This window comes from Diorhabda sublineata, chromosome X (genome assembly GCF_026230105.1).
Source record: "Diorhabda sublineata isolate icDioSubl1.1 chromosome X, icDioSubl1.1, whole genome shotgun sequence".
In the NCBI taxonomy this organism is placed as follows: Eukaryota; Metazoa; Arthropoda; class Insecta; order Coleoptera; family Chrysomelidae; genus Diorhabda; species Diorhabda sublineata.
This window is the reverse complement of record NC_079485.1, coordinates 16,613,229-16,634,288: the sequence shown is the minus strand read 5'-3', so window position 1 is coordinate 16,634,288 and position 21,060 is coordinate 16,613,229. Positions and strand designations below refer to the sequence as shown.

The window sequence follows — 21,060 nt, the reverse complement described above, 5'->3', positions numbered from 1 at the left end:
GTAATTATTTTTTGAAAAAATAAAAGTTTTCTCCTGAATTGTATTATTATTTAAATTTATATACGTCACTCATAAACAACAGTCATGTCTCAGCTGTTGAACTTAACGTCCACATCAAATGAGTTCTCCTTCACACCTCCCATACCGATAATATTGAAACCCGAAAAAGAATACTTTATTAGTGTGTTGGGGTTTCACTCGTATCATTCTATACCGAAAATCGATGGTGAGAAATTTTATTTCTACAATAAGAATGATCGTAAAAAAGTATTCATCATTAACTTCCCATCGGGATGCTACGAAATCTCAGATATTGAAGCTTATCTCATCCATCAATTCAAATCGATGACCAATATGGCCGATATATCTTTGAAGCCCAACAACAACACTCTTCAGTGTGAAATTTACAATCAACAGTACGCCATCGACTTTGAATACTCTGATAGTTTGGGTAAAATACTCGGATTTTCTCCAAAGATACTGGATCCTGGTAAAGTCCATCGTTTTGATCTACCTGTTAATATTTGTAAAGTATCAACTTTACTCTTTGATTGTAGTATTACTGAAGGATCTTTCGACGGAGATAAGCCCGCTCATAGAATATTCAGTTTCCCAATTACAGTGGATCCTGGTTATGCAATCAACGAACGACCGAACAATCCGATCTATCTACCTGTGAGCTGCACAAACGAAATCACCAACATCACCGTAAGAGTGTTGAATCAAGATCTCATACCTGTAAATTTTCGAGGAGAAAAGAGCACGTTAATTTTACATCTATTGCAACGTTAAAAAAATTTATTTATCAACGATTATAAAAGTCCAACATCAACTGTAACAACATTAGTCTCTTGCAGATCGTTCCAAAGAACGAAGCTTACACCTGCAAATCGAGCATTCCTGCAAGCAATCGGATTAAAGTTGAAGAATGGCACAAAAAAGAAAGTACGTGCGTTCTGATACAACACCACCAACAATCGAAAGAAATGGCTGTAGCCGGCTGGAATTATCCCAACAAACCGCTACTAAATGATGTGGATAAATCGTTAATTTGTTGATTCCTTTAAAACACATTTTCAACGTATTCAATGATTACACCAAAATTACATATGGAAAACAAACTTTTCGATTCATTCGTTCTCGTCATGATAACGATGCCGTAGTAATTAATGAAACAACCATTGGTGATGTACAATCTAACACGACAATAAAGTTTGTTATCGTGTGCTTCCAAACAGATAGACGCAACAAGAAGACGAACGATCCCTCAATATTTGATCACTTGAACTCCAACAACGTAAGATTGACTTTGAACGGGGAATTTTGGCCCAGCGAACGATTAAAGTTGGATTTTCAAAAGAATGACTATAGTCTTGCCTATTATAATTACGTCTTATTTTGTAGAAGCTATACTAATACAAACATAGTACATCCGACATTGGATTATGAAGCATTCAAAGATCATGCTCTCTTCGTAATAGATTGTTCCCAACAGGAGGAGGGAATGAGCATCGACGGTCGATATAAAAGTGGAAATTGAAGTAGGTGTAGGATTTCCAGCAAATACTAGAGCATATTTTATAATTGTACATGATTGTTTATTGGAGTATCACCGGCTAACGGAAATTATCAAAACGATCATATAATAGTGAGATACTGAAACAGCGAGCGACAGTTACAAATAAACTACAATGAGAGTAGCATTCATTGACATTCAAGGCTTCACTATCGAAGGTGCATTTCATCCTAAGGAACTATCCATCGAAATCGGATTCAAACATAGACACTACATATTCACGCAACCACTATCGTTTCATTTGCATAAAAATGAAGATCGAAAAACAATCAAGTTTTTGGAACGTTATATCCATGGAATTAAGTACTCTTGTGGGGATGCTGATTATTAAAAATTTAACGAGATTTTGAAAAGTATAAATGTCGATTATATTTACGTATATCACAAAGCTGAATTTTTACAAAAGAAATATGAAGAATATGGAATTTCCACCGTCATTGTTGATGTCTGCAAATTCGATGGAACGTCCACCGCCATGGAAAGTTTCAAAGAAGGTTCGTTGTCATGCCGATGGAATTTTCAATTGTACCCAAATTAATGTAGAACGACTACGAAACTGATTTTTAATTATGATACCATTGTAACTTTTTTTTGCTTAAATAAATTATATTTAAAAAATTTGTTTTATTGAAACACATTGTATACTCATTTATGTCTATATTACAAGAAGACTTAAATTAGCAAACACATTGTTTATGTCATCCTTCATCTCTTGTTCCATCGTTGTTGTTGTATTCATTTTGTAGTTGGTTTTATTCTGTTTAGTGAATATTGTGCTTGTGGTAGTTCTCTATTTTTGAAGACACTCTTTTCCTCCTCAAACAAACGCATTCGATCCAATCCTCTTATCACTTCAATTTTATTTCCATAGAATGTAGTATCTTTACTCAATTCTTGAACACGTCTACCAAATTCCTCCAATTTGCATCTATATTGTTCTTCTGATGACATTGTAATACAAACACTTTTTTCTCTCTTCAAAATTATTTATTACCTCGAAATCCTGCCGCGCGCATGTGTTTTTGACGACGTGTCACATGTCTTTTTGGCACTGTGCATTTTTGATCCCGTACAATGGCATCTTTGTTTTAACGCCGCAACCGCTTTTGGCACTGTGCATTTTTGAACCCGTACTATGGCATCTTTGTGGCACTGTGCATTTTTGAGCCCGTACAATGGCATCTTTGAGAGCCGCTTAAATACCTACTTCTAAACACAATAAGTGTCGAAACGAAAAAGCGTAGTTTGTTAAGACGCCGTCGTGAATTCGACAATGCGGAGATTCGATTCCCCGGCTCCACATTTTTTATTAATATTCTCTAGAGCAGCGGTTCTCAAACTTTTTTAGTGACGGAACCCTTTTGGAAAGCGAAATACTTGACGGAACCCTACAATAAAACAATAGTCTCTAAAAGTATATTCTTTATTAATAAGCATAATAAACGTAGAATGTAACATATACTTATTACTTACTTACATAACAAGTATAATAATAGAAATAGAAGATATTAAAAAAAAAAATAACTAATGGGAGGTATGAAACTGTTTCTTATTTTTCATTAATTGGTTGATATCAGGTTTGATAGAAAACAGTGAAGTCTCATATCAGGTTCGGCGTCCAGTCTATTCCGGTATTTTGTTTTCGTGGCTGCATAGGTTGAGAATCCTGTTTCGCACAAATATGTTGTTGGAAATGGAAGAAGAATATTCAGAGCCATTTTAGCAAGCATTGGGTATTCATCACGGATTCTGCACCAATAATCGTTGAGAGATGTCGTTTTGAACAATGACTCCATACTTGTGTCTGATGACATTTCTAAAAGAGATTCATATATCTCATTTGACATACTTTCGGGCTTTTGCAAGGTGGGTAAAAAAGGATTATGAATCCATGAATTCAGTTTCCGAGGCAAATTTGTGGGTCTATGAGCTATATTCGGTTTTACGGTGGATGGGCTGCTAACCCGTTCCACTAACCCTCCTCCTTTTCTCGGGCTTGGGACCGGCAACACAATCGCTAAGCTACTCAATCCACCCAGCGATCATGCAGGCGGAGTGGAATGAGCACATTGACCGCATGACGGAAGAACGAATTGTGAAAATATCAAGGGACAAATCACCAGCAGGACAAAGAAGCATTGGAAGACCTAGGAAAAGATGGAGTGACAACCTCCCAGGTGACTGAGCAGAGGCAATGACGTGAAGAAAAACAGGCAATGATGCCTATACACAGCAGGAAGAAGAAGAATTCAGTTTCAATTTCGTATGCTGTTCTTCGGGAAAATACTTCTCAAAAGATGCGCGCATCGAAGTGAGATATTGGACCAATTCTTCAAATACATCATCTTGAAACATTTCTGAGGCGTTATCGCTAACAAACTCACTGAGTAACGTAAAACTTTCTATTTCTCTCTTACTAACGCAAATAATCCAAAAATCTAATTTTCTTTTAAAGGCAGTTATTTTGTTACAAGCCTGGAACACTGTTGTCTGTTTACCTTGCAATGATAAATTCAATTCGTTCAGTTTTTGAAAGATATCCGCCATGAAAGACAGTCGGAACAACCAAGTTTTATCATACAAACGGTCTTTCAAATTAAAAGAAGTATCTGAAAGAAACATTGTAACTCGGCTTTAAGTTCAAATAGCATTGTTATTTTGTTACAGGCCTGGAACACTGTTGTCTGTTTACCTTGCAATGATAAATTTAATTCGTTTAGTTTTTGAAAGATATCCGCCATGAAAGACAGTCGGAACAACCAAGTTTTATCATACAAACGGTCTTTCAAATTAAAAGAAGTATCTGAAAGAAACATTTGTAACTCGGCTTTAAGTTCAAATAGCATTGTTAAAGTTTTACCCCGAGATAGCCATCGTACTTCTGTATGGAGCAGTAGTGTTTTATGTTTGCTACCATAATCTTCACACAATAATGAGAACAATCGGGATTGTAGTGGTCGTGATTTGATAAAATTAATAATTTTTACCGCTTCATCCCTTACTAATTTTAGGTTTGACGGCATTTGTTTCATTGCTAGTGTTTGTCTATGCAAGAGACAATGACTGGAACCACAATTAGGTGCTTTTTTTTGTATTCGTGACACGACTCCTGCTGTTTTACCCGTCATCGCCTTGGCCCCATCTGTACAAAGGTCAATGCAATCGTTCCAACTGAGATTATTTTCTTCAAAAAATATATTTATTTTAGTAAAAATTTCTTCTCCGGTAGTATTTGTGGGCAACGGTGAACATATAAGCATGTCTTCTTCAAAAGAACTTTCATATGGATATCTCACGATAACCAGCAAGATAGCCAGACCAGCGACATCAGTAGACTCATCCATTTGCAAGACGAATCGTGTTTTTTGTAGACGTGTAATTAGCTCTTGTTTGACGTAGCTTGCTAGATCATGAATTCGACGTGAAACAGTATCGTTTGATAGTGACACAGTTGAAAGATGCTTTGCAGATTTTTCATCGAACATACATTTTGTTATGTCTAACACACATGGTTTTATTAAAATCTCAGCGATAGTGTGCGCTTCATCTTCTTGTGCAATGCGATAGCTAACTAAATATGATGCCTTTGTGACCTTTTCATTGATAGTTTGGGTTACTTGCATCATAGTTTTTTGACTTTCCAATAACTGTTCTTTTTTACGTACAAAAAATTCTCTATTCTTGTCTTTAGACTAGGGGTGTACAGTTTCTAAATGTCGGCGCAACTTGGCAGGTGCCATGGAACTATTAGGAAGCAGTTTACTACATAACATGCAGAGAGGTGAGCCGTTGGAATCAACAAATCCGAAACTGATATATGATTCATCATACTTCCTTTTTTTCGCCTTTGAAACCGTGGAACTTGATGTCGTTGCATCATTATCATCGATAATTGCTGTACACTCCGCGCGTACTGCTTTTGAATATTCGGCTTCGTTAGAAGATGTTGTTGCAACACGTTTAACGCCTTTAAGCCAACGTTCCATTCTTCTTTATTAATAATTACTTGTCAGGGTGGTGGGGTCAAATTAACGCACGATCGTTACTGAGTAGAAGAGTTTAGTCCAAAGAAGATATGTACAAAACTGATACAATCAGAATACTGCACTAGAACAAAAAAAACTTCGTTTCTAGCAAATAGGTACTTATCGCTCCGAACGCTAATCGTCGACTGACTCGAGTGTCGAAGCGCGGTCGTAGCTTTTATAGTCCTAGCCTCGATCTCGAACATTCTTAAAAATACTCGAGTCGGCGCCTTTGATAAATAAAAAGCCGAAATAGAAATACAAAAAATGCGGTGTAAACAATCTCGACTTGTTTTGAAGTTATATAGCCGAAAGTCGCTTGTTTACAACTATAGCGTCTAATTTCAGCGGCGGCTTTTATCAAAGTGATTGCGCGCTCACAAGTAGATATCGGCGGTCGGTTTCCATCAAGACAAAGGCTAAAGCGGCTTGCGGATCTCATCGGTGATACATAAAGCATAAATAAATCACCTTAAACTTAAGTATTAAGTCTATTCTTTTTATCTAGGCGCGTGCCGTGCTGAATAAATATTTGGTCTACTGTAGAGATTTATTTTTTAATCTTCTGACTCTCATATTTTGTACAGGGATCGGTGTAAGTAAAGAACTTGCAATAGGTTTGCCATAAAGTTTTATTGAAGAGCGGCGTGATGTTAAACTCTCCTCGTAAAATGCACTGTTTCAAGTTAGAATGAAATTACTTTACTGTGCTGGGTGGCGACTGAGTTCTAAATTCTTGCGGAACCTTAGGGTTCCGCGGAACACACTTTGAGTATGGCGGCTCTAGAGAGTCGCTGAAATGCCTACTTCTAGATCTTATACTTGTCGAGGCGAAATAGCGTACTCTGTTAAGGCGCCGTGAAATTGACCATGAAGACCGGTGGTTCGATTCCCCGGCTCGACATTTTTATTAGAAAAAAAATATTCTCTACATTGTTTCCTCGTATGACGTGGATCGTGACGTATGGATCGTGACGTCGGGTGTGACGCCGCATGACAAGGTTTCGTCACATCGTGTGACGTTACTGATAGTGACGTTACGGAACAACGAGTACGTCACCTTTTCCACATCACCATTCTTGAACCCGCTTTGTCTCACTACTGTATTAATAGTAACATTTATTGTACAATTTGTAGAAGTTGATTCATATCGCTATATCATTCTTTAGAACTAAAGATGTTGAAGCAGACGGTTCGCAGATGTTTTGATTTTCTGATGGAATGTCAAAGAGAAGGGTTAAATTTTTGTCATACTTCTATTTTGCTTCGTATGAATTCTTTTATGCATCCTTCTGCTATGTTGAAAGAACGCTATCCTCCTTGTTCTTTTAGTGAGAAAATCAGCTTTCCACCAACATAGTTGCCGAAGAACAACTTAGTCTATGTTTGGTATATTCCTCGGGATTTTTCAGTTTCAAGTACTTTGCAACAAGTTTCAGAACAGCGCTGATGATATGACATCCAATATGTTAATCTTCTGCTGTTCATATTTTTAGGCTGTGGATCTGCATATTCAGGTGAAGTGCTCGAATGTATATCCCTCATTGGTAATAATGAAGCTCTTTGACATAAAATGTTTTCTATCTCGCAGAAACAATATAATAAAGCGCCTATTATCTTTCACATCATCAAACACTAACATCACTTTTGCCAGTAGATATTGTTCATCTGAAGCTTGAAGCTTCGCATGAAAATGTGGTTATTTGTTCTGCCGTTAGTACCCTATATTTTTAAGCTGTTTTTATTGACTTGTGTCAATATAACGTACAACGTTCAGTATACATCAATGTTCAACAAAAAGTCACCTTATTGACTGAGGTGTCTGTTTGCGCTCAATACATTTTTATTTATTACGTTAAGAATTTATATTTACTTGTAAAGGCGGCAACGTCTCCTGGTTGCGAGCTGGTCGCTAGGCCGGCAAGGTGTAAAAAAGAAGCAGAGTTGAATAAACACATGTTTGTTTTCATTATTCGGACATTTAATTTTTATTTAAGTTATTTAATAGTGCAAGTATAAACTCTCAACATGATCCTTACGAGCCAAATATGAATGGCTAAATATAAAGAATAAATTGAAATTAGTTAAAATAAGTAAAATCACTGAATAAAAAGTATCACGTGCCGGCGTTTACGTGGTGAAGATTCCAGACGTATTTAATGATTGGTCCATATTGAAAAACGCTGAAGAAATATAGAATACAGGGCTAGATAAAGAAAAATATTGGAAGTTCAGTGAGTACCTACCCTTTCTTATTTACCTGATTATTTTACATTCATTGATTCCTGTTTATAAATACATTTGTTGTCGCTTCACATCCGAAAGTGCATTGAAAATTTGAGGTTTTTTTATCAGTAGTTTTTAAATCTCATTGATTATAAATATAAGGAAAATGGATGCATTGAATAAGCAAAAAGCCAGTTTAACTAATTTCAGTAAGTTTATTGAAGAAACTATTAAAGATAAAGAGTTATCGAAAGATATTTTAATTGAGTTAGAAAACCGGTTAAGCAGTATAGAGGGTACATTATTACAGAAATTTACAGACATTCAAGAACATATTGAAATATTACCTGAAGAAAATAATAGAGCTTTGGAATATAAAGAGCGAACTGATTTTAAAAACAGGTATTATAGTATAGTGGCTATAGCAAAAAATTATATTAATGACAATGCTCCAATTAACTCCAACTCATCAGATAGTGAAAGTTGCAACGGTTCTGAACGTTCACGGAAAAATTGTGGATTGTTTGATGTATTAAAAAATGTTAATTTATTATTAATTTACCAACATTCAACGGTTCTGTAGAGAATTGGCTCGAGTTCAGAGACTTTTTCGAATCTCTAATAAATGTAAATGAATCTATTTCCGATATACTAAGGTTTCTTTATTTAAGGGCGTCGCTTAGGAACGAACCTGCTCAACTGATTTCCACGATTGAATTCTCATCAGGTAATTATAAAATTGCATGGGAATTGGTAAATAAGCGTTATAATAATGAAAAAATGTTGATAAGTAATCATATAAAAAAATTTATAATATCGAGGTTATGTGAAAAGGGTCGGCAACAAGAATTCGTGGCATATTCAATGAAATAACAAAGAACTTATGGGCGTTAAATAAAATAGGGTTAGCTACTAATGAGTGGGATGTACCTATGATTTATTTAATTAGTACAAAGTTGGATAAAGGAACAAAGTTAAGCGATTTAAAATCATTTTTAGAGTCAAAGGCCCGACTTTTGGAAAATTTGGAGCAAAATAGAGAGGAAAATATTAGTGAAAAACATAGAAGTATAAGGGGGTTAGTAAGTACTGATGACAATGCAACAAAGCGAGCAGAAAGTATAATGTCACTGCGGTTATGTTTAAACTGCTTAAGACCCGGTCATTTTAATAAAAGTTGCAGATGTCCAGGGTGTAAAAAATGTCACGAGAAACATAATGTTCTATTGCATATCAATAAAGCAACCAATGGTGAAAATAGAGTAAATAAAAATAACAGTGTAGAAGCTCAAGGTAATGAAGTAGAAGTAGATTCACGTGTTGAAAACATAACAAATAATAATTCGGTCAGTTGCGCTTAGGGCTGGGCAATTATCAAAAAATATAATCGATCAATCCAAAATAATCGACAAATCGGAAATAATCGATTAATCAATTTTCGATTATTCGAAAATCGGAAATGAAACGAAAAATAGTGTGTATTCCATAGCCGCGAAACTTTTTAACGATCTCAAGATTATCTTGCCTCGGGTGCAAGCTGTCTCGGCGATAACTGTTCTTTCGGTAAGTTAAAAAGGTATTTCGCGGCCTAAGCATACAAATAACTATTTCAGTCTTTTACTTTGTAATAAAGCCACTTAAAAACTCTCTTTTAAATTCAATTAAACTGTACCAAAACCATTATGCAATGCAAACATTGTATTTTTCCATTAATCGATATTTTCGATTATTTGATTATTTTCGATTAATCGATTACCGATTATTTTTTTAAATATATATCGATTAATCGATCACCCGATTAACGATTATTTTTCGATTAATCGATTGTTTTGCCCACCCCTAGTTGCGCTATAAGCGAAGTGTTGCTTTCTACCGCAGAGGTAGATATTCTAGATAAGCACAACAAAAGGCAAACAATTCGAGTTTTTGGATAACGGATCACAATCAAGCTTCTATCAGAGCGAGCCTATAACAAATTGGGGCTTGAAAAACAAAATGTAAATATTTCACTTAATGGTATTAATGGGTCAATTTCACAAATAAGTCATAGGACAAATTTTAGGACATATTTCCCTACTTCTAGCAATCATTCTTTTTGCAATAACTAATAATAGTCTGATTGTATTTTTTACTGAACGTCCTTGACATTTTGAGCTCTCTCCTGTATCTGGCATTTTACTAGGTGAATTTCTGAAGAATATTGGGCGGTGATTCTGTTTCCTGCTTTTACTTGCATCTTTTTTTTTGTCGGGTCTGGCAGTTCTCTTCGTTGTGATCGTAAGTTAATGTGTCGTTAACAACTTCTTCAGGATTACCATTGGACAATTTTCGCAAAACTCTAACGGCATTTACAGAATAAATACTAGTTGCATGAAACCCAAATTAAGATGCTATGTATGGCGATAGGGGGTCGCTTTTTTGGATGGAACGGAGTTCGTTTTCCCAATGTTGCTTTGAAAAAGATCTAGATCACATAATACAAAATAAGTGGAAACAGGTTTATCGCTGACTTCGAAACAAAAATTATAACTTACATAATTGTGATTTGATAAAAAAATGTTTTTCGGTATAAACATATTTCTGAAACATTGATTACGAAACTAGTTATGGTTGAGCAAACTTCGGCAAACGACTGGGTGCTAATTCAGTTATATAAAATGTGCAGTAATTTTTGTTTTATAGAGTGAAGTGCGAATAATTACATTAAAACAGTTTGTCGGATTTTTTCCCCATACCCTAATTTTCTACAAATCTTTATCGAATGTATGGTATAGAGGTAATATTAAAGATGAAGAGAGCGGGAGAGTTTGTTCAAGTGGACCAGAGCTGCTGGTAGAGAAGATAGAAAGACTTCCGTATATCACTATCTAACTCTCTATACTCTCTCCTTGACGTTAAGGGGAACGGCAAAGGAGGAGATTAACAAGTTTTGATTTGAAATGCGAATAGAGAGAGATAATTAGTGATAGTAATAGTTCACTTCCACTTACATGCGGCTCTTTCTGTTTTTAATATTAGCTTTGTGATTTACGCACGAACTACGTAAAAAACTCAATTGTATTTCAATTTGTGTTTCAAATGATAAGTCATATTAGAAATTATTATTATCTGAATTACTTGAAAATAATCATCAAAATCGGTCACTTGAAATCACTATATTTCCGAATGAAGTTTTAATTGTACATTAATATAAATAAAACATTTTACTGATAATAATACTTAAACTTATCATTTCATAAATACTTTAATACGGATGTATAAAAAATTATGAGGTACTAAAATATATCAAACAGAATATCTATATTAGCTATACTTTTCTCGAACATTATTGGAATCGATATCGGTAATTGATATATTACTTTCAGAAATTTCTCAACGGCAAACTTCAAGTTTTGAACTTAAATCTTAGGAACTAAACAAGATAATCCATCAATATTATGTCGATATTTTTTTCTCCAAACACGCTAAATATTGTTTAATATCTCCAAATCCTGCTCGGGTATTTCATAATTTTCTTGTCAACACAATTTTAAAAATAGGACTCCCGAGGTATTTCGTCACTACGTCGAGCAAAGCAGCATTTATTGACACATTAGGGAGAAATTGCCAGAAGATGATTTTTAACGAGATTTGTTAATTAAAATTGTTTTGTGTCAGGTTTGAAATCGTGATAATGTGACATTAACTAATTAAAAATACACATATAGACAATAAAGCCATAACAATTCATAGAAAAAACAATCGTCATAAGAAACAAAAATATATTCGAGTTTAAATTTTCATGAAGAAAATCTCTCTTTGATACGGATTGGTATAATTTTAACTTAGACCAGGTTTTTATAGCATAAACCACTGCAAGTAATAGCATATATTTCCAAGAATAGTTTTTTTACATGTTTCGTAAAAGGCGGCTAGACCATGATTGATGCAATTTTGCAGAGCTTTAAAAACATGAAGAACTAAAAGAAATGATAATTACAAAATTTAACCAATAATAGTCTGATAATTTTTTTTACCCGTCAATAGAATTTTTAATAATTAGCAGCCATCTTCTAATAAACGACAAGTAAAGTCGACGAGTTGAATAATCTACATTCCTGCCGATTCACGCGGTTATAGTATTATTAATCATCTGGGATACACGAACGTTAATTATAAATTTCGGGTTTCGAAATTTATTTTTAAAAAACTTTATTTTTGAATATTTATATGAATACAATTAATCTCAAGATCGAACTAATTATAAACATTAAATATCATCGAATTGTTTACAAACATCTTATTTATAATAAAATAGTGCTGATACATGTTTACGTTATTTCATACAAAAATAGAATAAATGCTGATACATGTTTATGATATTAGATACAATGGTATTGTTTTAAAAATGTCCTTCAGAAATTCTTTGCATGTAACTCCTCCATCCCTAAGAATGAAAAATGACGGAGGTATTTTTCATCCTTTGTTGTCTTTCCTCTTCTAATTCGATGTCTTCTTTCTTCATTTCTTCTATTTTATGTTTTCTTACAAACTTATATTTATATTTTCGAATTATCCAAAATATTATGAAAATTATACAAATTATTATTATTACAGTAAATAGTCCTATCAATACATGACTTTGTGGATTATAAATTTCATGAATTGGTTTTATATTCTTAGCGATGTTATTAATTTCATACAATTTATTAAAATCTATATTAGTTAAATTAGGAGATTTATAAATTTGATTATTCAAAAATTTAAAGTTTAATTTCGGTAGTATCATTGATTTCCCTTTTTTAATTTGTACATTAGTTGAGAAAATTTCACTTCCTACTTGAATACTACAATTTTTTGGAATTTTTATAAGCGATGGATACATTATTTTAAAATAGCGGTCTGATACACATTTAGAAATTACATCAGTTTCAAAATTTGGAATCACTAAAAGTTCATCATTTGTTACTTGTTCCAATATTGTTTCTTGAAGATTAATTTCACTAATTACACAATTTTTACAGGAATGTCCATTTAAAAGTTCAACAGTACAGTTATCTTGTAATTTGAAAGTTTCTTTACAATAATATTTTCCTTCTAATTCGGGGCATTCTTCTTTGATGAAAGTAACTTCATTTTGACTTCTGGCCAAGTAAGGTTGCGGAGGGATAAATATTGTATGGTTTTGAATTACGGGGTATAAATGAAAGAATTCATAGGTTTTAGGATAGGAACATGGGTAGCAAATATTATTTTGGTTTTGGAAAAGGTTACTTGTGAACCAAGAAAGAGATAATATGTCAAAATATTACTAAATTTTGGTATTTGTTCTTCATTATAAATGGTACTTAAATATTTTATCATTTCTAAAATTTCTTGGCTTGATATAACTGAACTGTGAATTGTATTTAATTTAGAAAACGTTATTGCATTTTCAATATTATCAATCAATGTAATTAAACTCTGACAATCCAGATTAATTTGTGAAATTGTACTTTGAAATGTTATAAAATTGTTTAAAGTTATTATTTTATTTTCAATTGAAATGTGAAATTTCTCTATATTATCAAAAAGTTTCCATTGATTATCCCATAGAGTCGTAATCGATTTGTTATAATGATCAATTAATTTTTTATGTAGTGATATTTGTAAATTAACTTCGTGAATTATTTGTTTCTGATTTTGTTGTAGGACATTTATAGCGTTATTATATCTTTCTTCATCGTCCGAATCCAAAGTTCCAAAAAGTCATTTATCTATTTTGCCTACAGCATTTATTAATCCTCTTTTCAATCTTAAATGTGGGTAAATATTTTCTGATTTTTTATCTAAAGTGTTAATTAAAATTTCTGTTCTACTCAATGATTGTTCAGCTAAGTTATGGTATGAAATAGGATTTGTTGCGTTCGCTTGAGATAAATTATTTCTTAGGTTATAATAATATTGTTTTAAATTATTGATTTGTTTATGAATGAATTCTAAATCTATATAGTATATAAAAGTATGTTTACTATGTATAAGATTACTGGTTCCCAAATTGATAGGTAATAATAAATTATTTACGTTCGAAACTGTTATGTCTTCTGTTTTGGTCATCTTGTAAAGTAATAGTAACGTTAATACTATTGTCAGCTTCATTATCTGTAACAATTTTTTATTTTAGTTTTTTGGTTTTCTAATTATATTTTTATGATATGTCCCTTTGTTTGTTTCTAATAATATCCCAGAATCTTTTATAACTTCGGCTTTTTTGAATTTAGGTAGTTTCTTGTCTCGAAATTTTGTTTTAATGTAGGCTATGTTTTGATTTTCATAGGATAGGGGATCGTTTCTGTTTTCATTTCTCTTATTAATTATTTTTTCTTTAATGTTAGTATTTCTATCTTTAATTTTTTCATATAATAATTTGGAGGTTTCTTTGTGATTTTGTATGTAATTAGATATTATTAAATGATCGTCTAAATCGAATGGATCAGGGTCATTTATATGGCCTTTAATAATTTCAAATGGTGTAAATTGTGTTACTGAAAGAATTGAATTATTATATGCTAATATTGAGTGTTTTATCAATTGATCGGGAGTCAAATCGTTATTATTTTCTTTTATGCACCTAAAATGTTCGATTAAACTGGAATGAAAACGTTCAACAGGTGAATTAGAATTGCTATTTTTAGACGTGGTATAATGTAACTCAATTTTGTGTAATTTGCAAAAATCTTGTAGGTCATTATTTTTAAATTCTGAACCACAATCAGCTGTTATTTTATAAGGTAAACCATGATGAGTAACGTAATTTAATATGTTATCAACAACTGAAGTTCCATTCATACTTGACATTGAATATGCTTCACCGTAAGAGAAATAGATACATTTTCTCGTTATTGTTGAATATGAAAGATTTACTATCTTAATAACATTGACATATCAAATCAAATTTAATTGAAGGGTTTATATTATATTTATTCATTTAACACATTTCACAATTATTAATAAAGTTTTCTACGTCTTCTGAACTCATAGGTTTGTTTTGATTAATTGATTTATATCTATTTTATTTTTTGCACCAATTATAAGTTTCGTGCCAATTATAATTTTCGTTAATTAGTTTTTCATCTTCTTTTGAATAATTAAAATTGTGAATTTCGTATTGATTTATTTCAAATGGTTGAGCTTTAAGGGGTTCATTTAAAGTTATAGGTATTGTTTTAAATGATTCATTTGTGTTATACTGATTATAATTTGAATTTTTATATTATTTTCTTTTCCCATTAGTTGAATAAACAAAGTTATGAATTATATTATTAAATTTCTTATATATATATTCTTATTAATAATAACTTTTTATTATTATAGTTTCTAAAAGTTTACTAATATTTAATTTTTATGTTTTACATATTTTTTATCCATTAATTCTAAATCTTATCTATTCTTATAACATAATAATAAAAAAGAAAGAAAAGTTTTTGTATAAAAATCCATTTTATAATTTCTTGAATTGCGTACCATTTCAACGAATGATAATATCTATTTTTCCAAAATTGTTCTTCTATTAAACTTTCATTTAGTTTAGCATCTAATTTTCTATTGAAATATTTTGAACTTATTTCATTATTATTTTTATCAAATTCTTTGTTAATTGTTTCATAATTAATAACCATTTTCTCATTTTCATTATTCAAGTCTCTTTTATTAATCATATTATTTTTATTTTGTATATTCAATATATTTGTATTTAATTCAGGTTTTATAAGATAACATTCTTTTTCTAATATATCATTATCTATTTTCATAACATCATTTATATCTTTTTCGTCCTTTGTCATATCATTATTTATTTCATTTATTTCTCTGTTTAATTCTATTACATTTTCTTTTACTTCAATTTCATTATCCTTTTCATTCATTTTTATTTTATCTAATCCTGTATTGTTTAATTCCACTTTATCAAATAATTCTAATTCTCCTTTTGTATCATTATTCATTTGTTCTACCATTATAATATTTTCTTCTGAATTCTTTTCTGTTACATTTAATCTATCTTTTTCTTCTTTATCAAATAATTTACTAAGATCTAGTTCTACTTGTTCATTTATTTCTTTACAATGATTTAATTCTGATTCTTTGATTTATATTAATTTTTTAATTTCTGGTGAGGAATTATTAGATGTGAAATTTATTTCAATTATTTGTTCACTGGGTTCTGATTCGTTAATTTTTATGAAATTTTCAAAATATGTTAAAGCATCATTAGGAGTAAAATTTATTTCTTCTATGTTTGATTCTTTTTCCGAGGCTCTTTCCGAAAATTTACAATTCGATCATTATCTTCGTCGTGTTCAAACAAATGGTGAAAATCAATTATTTCTTCTTCTTCTTCTTCTTTATTTTTGTAATTATTATTATATAGTTCTTCAGAAGTAAAATTCGGTTCATTTCGTGATTTAATATATTTGTTATTATTTGTATTATTATTATTATAATTATTTATACGTCTACTTGGTCTGTCAGAAAAATTTCTTGATGTCGTTGACATCGGTTCAGGTCTAGGTAAACGATTTACAGGTATTTGGTTCGGGCGGAAAACATTTTTCCTACGACCAAATACTTGCGCATTCGTTGGGTAATTTTGTCTTCTTTGCGGTATTGGATTTACATTTATAGGTTGACTAGGGAAATTATTGTTATTATTATTATTGTATCTTTCATTATAATAGTTATTATTATTTCTATCATAATTATTATATCTATTATAATTGTTATTATTAGGTTGTCGGTAGAAAGAATTATAATTGTTATGTTGATTGTTTCTATTATTTCTTGATGGATTCATTTGAACATTAGTATTATTATTATTATTATATTTAACTTTAGGTTCGTAAAATTGACCATAAAGTTTTTCGAAATTTTCAAACTCGTCTACATAAGCCATAGCGTCTTCCAGAGAATTAGGCTTTTTTAAGTACATATTGTTACGTATAACGCCTAAACATCCCGCAATAAAGGTGTTCAAAGCTGTTTTCTCACAGTGATTAATTTGACATCTTTTATCGATTTCTCCTAAGTTTAAATTATTACTTATAATTTGTATAGTCTGACTTTTTAATAATTGCAATCTGTTACCAAAAGCTGTTAAATTTTCATTTTTAAATGGTCGTGTTCTCGTTAATTCTTGTAAAATACAATCCAAATCGCGCCTATCTGCAAAACACTGAATCAAGGCTTCTTTTAATTTAAACCATATATTCAACTCAATTCTATTTCCCACCATTAACTCGGCTTTATCTATTAACTTTTCCTGAATGCATTCTAATACGTGATTATTAATATCTTGATCATTATAAACTGAATACGTCTCTATAAGGTTCTCACATCGATTTATAAATTTATTTAATGTATTTTTATTTCCATCATAAGGTTTAATATTCTCTAACTTTAATTTAAATAAATCCCAATTTAGGGTTTTTGGATTTGACGTTGCCATTTTTATATATTCTGGATTATCTTTTAAGTTTAATTCACTGAATGTATTTAATAATTTATCAAAATCGTTCATAAAATAATATATTTAAAATTATTAAATTATCTCTTCCCTATTCAAAGTTCTGATAAGGATGGATAATAAGGAATCAAAATAATAAGGAGACTTGGCACTTACAGCTATCTGAAGTCCTGTCCCTCGTTGAATACGTAGATCTAGTGCTGAGGTACTGGAGTACTTAGCCGGAACTTTATCGCACTTTGCGTAAACTCGCGACCGCACTAATCCGAATGACTGCGCCAATTATAAATTTCGGGTTTCGAAATTTATTTTTAAAAAACTTTATTTTTGAATATTTATATGAATACAATTAATCTCAAGATCGAACTAATTATAAACATTAAATATCATCGAATTGTTTACAAACATTTTATTTATAGTAAAATAGTGCTGATACATGTTTACGTTATTTCATACAAAAATAGAATAAATGCTGATACATGTTTATGATATTAGATACAATGGTATTGTTTTAAAAATGTCCTTCAGAAATTCTTTGCATGTAACTCGTTCTCTGCACACTCATTCGATGACGTACGTTATAATCCTAGTTGTCCAAAACAATGTGACATGATTTAACTGAAGAAATTCGAGGTATTCAGTAAAAATATACTATAAAAGAGCTTGTGTTATTTTGTGCTGTAATGGTTTTAAGAAGGGGAAAAAGCTAAACGAAAAAATTAATGCCAAAAATAGACACGAAAATTACCAAACCCATATTTATAATAGGGCATTTGATATATATAGGTACTTCACGCAGACCCATAGCATGGAAGTGATTCCCTTCTACTCTTTCCTATTTTTCGCTTTCGTTTTCCAGTTCTGAAATCCTCTCTCTCTTAGGTCTCACCTCTGCGTACCATCTTTTCCTTGGACTTTCTTTTTTTTTTCTTGTTCCTCCTTGTTCTATCTCCATCATTTTTTTTGTTGCTCTAAAATCTGGCATTCTCTGTAGGTAACCCAGCCACTCTATTCTTTTGGATCTTGTTATTTGCTTAGTTCTGCTTTTCTAAATAGATTCCTTATTATTTGTTCTCCTCGGTCAAAAATCTCCCTCCTTTTTACCGCCTATTTTTTTTTACTTCCCCTCGTCATCTTCGCTTCCAGATTTTCTCCCTCCCTCGTCACCATCGTACTTGATAACATCCCAGGATATACATAACTTGTCCTAAGCTCATTTCCTCTTCTTCGTTCAGTTGTATTGACAAACTTCTCATTGCTCTTTTCCTTTGTGGTGTTGCCATAACATGAATTTCGATTTATCTTCGCTGATTCATAGATTGACTGTCTCTGCCATTTCTATGAAGGCTCTGCAGGTTTCCTAAACCTCGTTTACCGATGTTGAAAGGATTACCACATTGTCTGCGTATGCCAGTAGTTGCGTTTTTCCTTGTTTTTAGAGTCCTTGTTCTATTGAAACCGATTTCACGTACTATCCATTCTAATACTATATTGAACAGCGTAGTGGATAAAGGATCTTCCTGTGTTGGTCTGGAAACATTTTGATATTCTTTGATTTGCCGTCGTTTCTGTATGTTTGAGTGTTATTTTCGTAAGACTTATAAGCTTTTTTGGAATACTAAGATCGTTCATAATGCTGTACAAATGGTTTCTGTTTACAGGGCATTTGATAGTGAGAAAATATAAATTTATACTGGTTTTTTAATCATTGCTAAAAGTCTCAATAGTTCTTAAAATAAACATTTATTCCATTTTTTGTTAAAAACATAATTTTAATGAAAAAATTCATTAAATTTAATCATTGAACGATGAACCGATGCAGACTAACGCCATTCAATTTACTTCTTTTGGGCTACTGATAATTTCATTTTCGTGTGGTTTATAGACTAATTTATGGATTTATACCTAAATTAAGTTTTATTTGTATCTTTATTGTCAATTAACTACATTTACAATAGAAAGCGGATAGTTCAAAATTGCTAATGCTAGATACTATTTGTTGATGGCTTTCTTTTATAAGTTATAACATTATGGTTTTTAAGGTTGAATTTTCGTTTCATTATTTCAATAATATTTATCATAAAGCTGGGAAAGTGAATATAACAATTTATACTTACATTAAAGTGATCTCCACAAATATAAATTGAAGTTGTAGTTGATCTTTTCGAGCAAGTTGTAATCCTTTTTTGTTGCTTTATTGCTGTAGGAATGTGAATAAATGATTTTTCACATTTTTTCAAGGAAGTATTAGTACATTGAGGCACTATCATCATTATCATCATGATATAGCTGTTGCGTCCACTGCTGGACATTAATCTTTGCCACTATGCACGGTCACTAGGAATTCTCATCCCACTGGAAACCATCGTCTTAATACAGTCAGTCCAGCGTGTCGGTAGGCGTCCTCTAAGGGCATCTTCTCTCGATCTTCGCTCAATAGTTCTTTTGGTCCTATGATTGTCTATTCTGGTTCTGGATCTGATTACAAAGTCCGCCCAGTTCCATTTTAATTCAGTTATTCTCACTACTGCATCCGTTAAACTTGTGTTATACCTACGAGTACATTTGTCACTCTGTTTCTCAGAGGTAAACCTAGCATCGCTCGCTCCATTCTTCGCTTCATTACCTGGATTTTGGTTATGATAGCTATTATTAAGGTTAGAGTTTCAGTACCGTATGCTAGCACCAAAAATTTTAAAATGTTTTAAAGATAATAATTATTATTTAAGCCATTTAAGGGGAATAAATAATTTAAAAAGTTTAAAAAGCCATAGACAAATGAAACAACTTGTCAGCTGATCACATTTACCCACTGGTATACCAGGGTAGAAAGGATCTTATCATATGACCCAATTAATTCGATCAGTTTCCGAACAACAATGAACGTGATCCGGGTTAGTTTGCGAACATTTAGATCATGATTTGGTTAACCCGATCATAGTTTCCGAAAAGCCCTATTGTTAAGTGTTAGATCTTTTTCTGGAATTTGAAATATTGCGATTTTTATTTAAAGAAAATAAAAGTAAAGTAGTAAAGTTGACGTATCGGTAAAGACCTAAAGAAATGATTGGCGATTAATCTTTTTCTTTTGTGGAAATTTGACAACGACTATAACAAGGTATTTTTTTGTTAGAATTATTGCGGAACATCTAAAAATGTTCACAATAATTCGAAAGATCATTTGAGAAACCGTTTTCCGATCATTGCCTTCAATACGAAAGAAATATGTTTCAAATACAGTATAATAACAAGAATAAAGTATAATGATTTCGCATTTATTTTCTAAATTGTTTTTATCGTTTACCGATTAGACCCACACCAAACCGTATTCAAGCTTTTAATTGAAAAATTATTTATTCGGAGATTTCAGAATTTCAGAAAACAATTATGCTTTTTTCGAAATGTTGGTTTTATATCCAAATAAATAATTTTTCACTTTACTGAAAATTCCACATTGTTTATGTAATTTACATATCTAAAAGAAACGAATGATGTTCTATGTAGCAGCGCCAACTACCTTGTCTAAGAAGTAAACAAAACTCGGTTTCAGATCTCCCATTTGAGGTGTCACACCTTGCTGGCTTCTCTGACTCGCATCTCTCAACGCTTCCCTGTTGCGATCTTCAGCAAACTGTAGTTAACAGTGCGTGCTTATTTCAGTTACACGGTTTTATTGTTTTTCTAGAAAGTATACACTTTGTTAAAGATATTATTTGATATTCGTTTTTTTATCCATCATGTCAAATAGCAAGAAA

At 31.7% G+C, this 21,060-nt stretch overlaps 1 protein-coding gene and 1 long non-coding RNA gene across 2 annotated transcripts; one reads left to right on the top strand and one right to left on the bottom strand.

The window, feature by feature from the left end:
* Nucleotides 1–5,268: 5,268 nt before the first annotated feature.
* On the bottom strand, nucleotides 5,269–5,562 carry LOC130450628 (zinc finger BED domain-containing protein 5-like). The gene has a single exon (XM_056789127.1). It carries the CDS (start codon nucleotides 5,560–5,562, stop codon nucleotides 5,269–5,271), a length of 294 nt encoding a protein of 97 aa, XP_056645105.1.
* A 2,003-nt stretch (nucleotides 5,563–7,565) lies between these two features.
* On the top strand, nucleotides 7,566–20,965 carry LOC130451851 (uncharacterized). Its single transcript, XR_008910799.1, has 3 exons — nucleotides 7,566–7,835; nucleotides 8,499–8,554; nucleotides 20,856–20,965. It is a non-coding gene; the product is annotated as an uncharacterized LOC130451851 (long non-coding RNA).
* Nucleotides 20,966–21,060: the final 95 nt, after the last annotated feature.

Excerpts from the sequence above, each read along its gene's own strand:
- LOC130450628 (XM_056789127.1), bottom strand. The coding sequence starts at position 5,562 with ATGGAACGTTGGCTTAAAGGCGTTAAACGTGTTGCAACAACATCTTCT.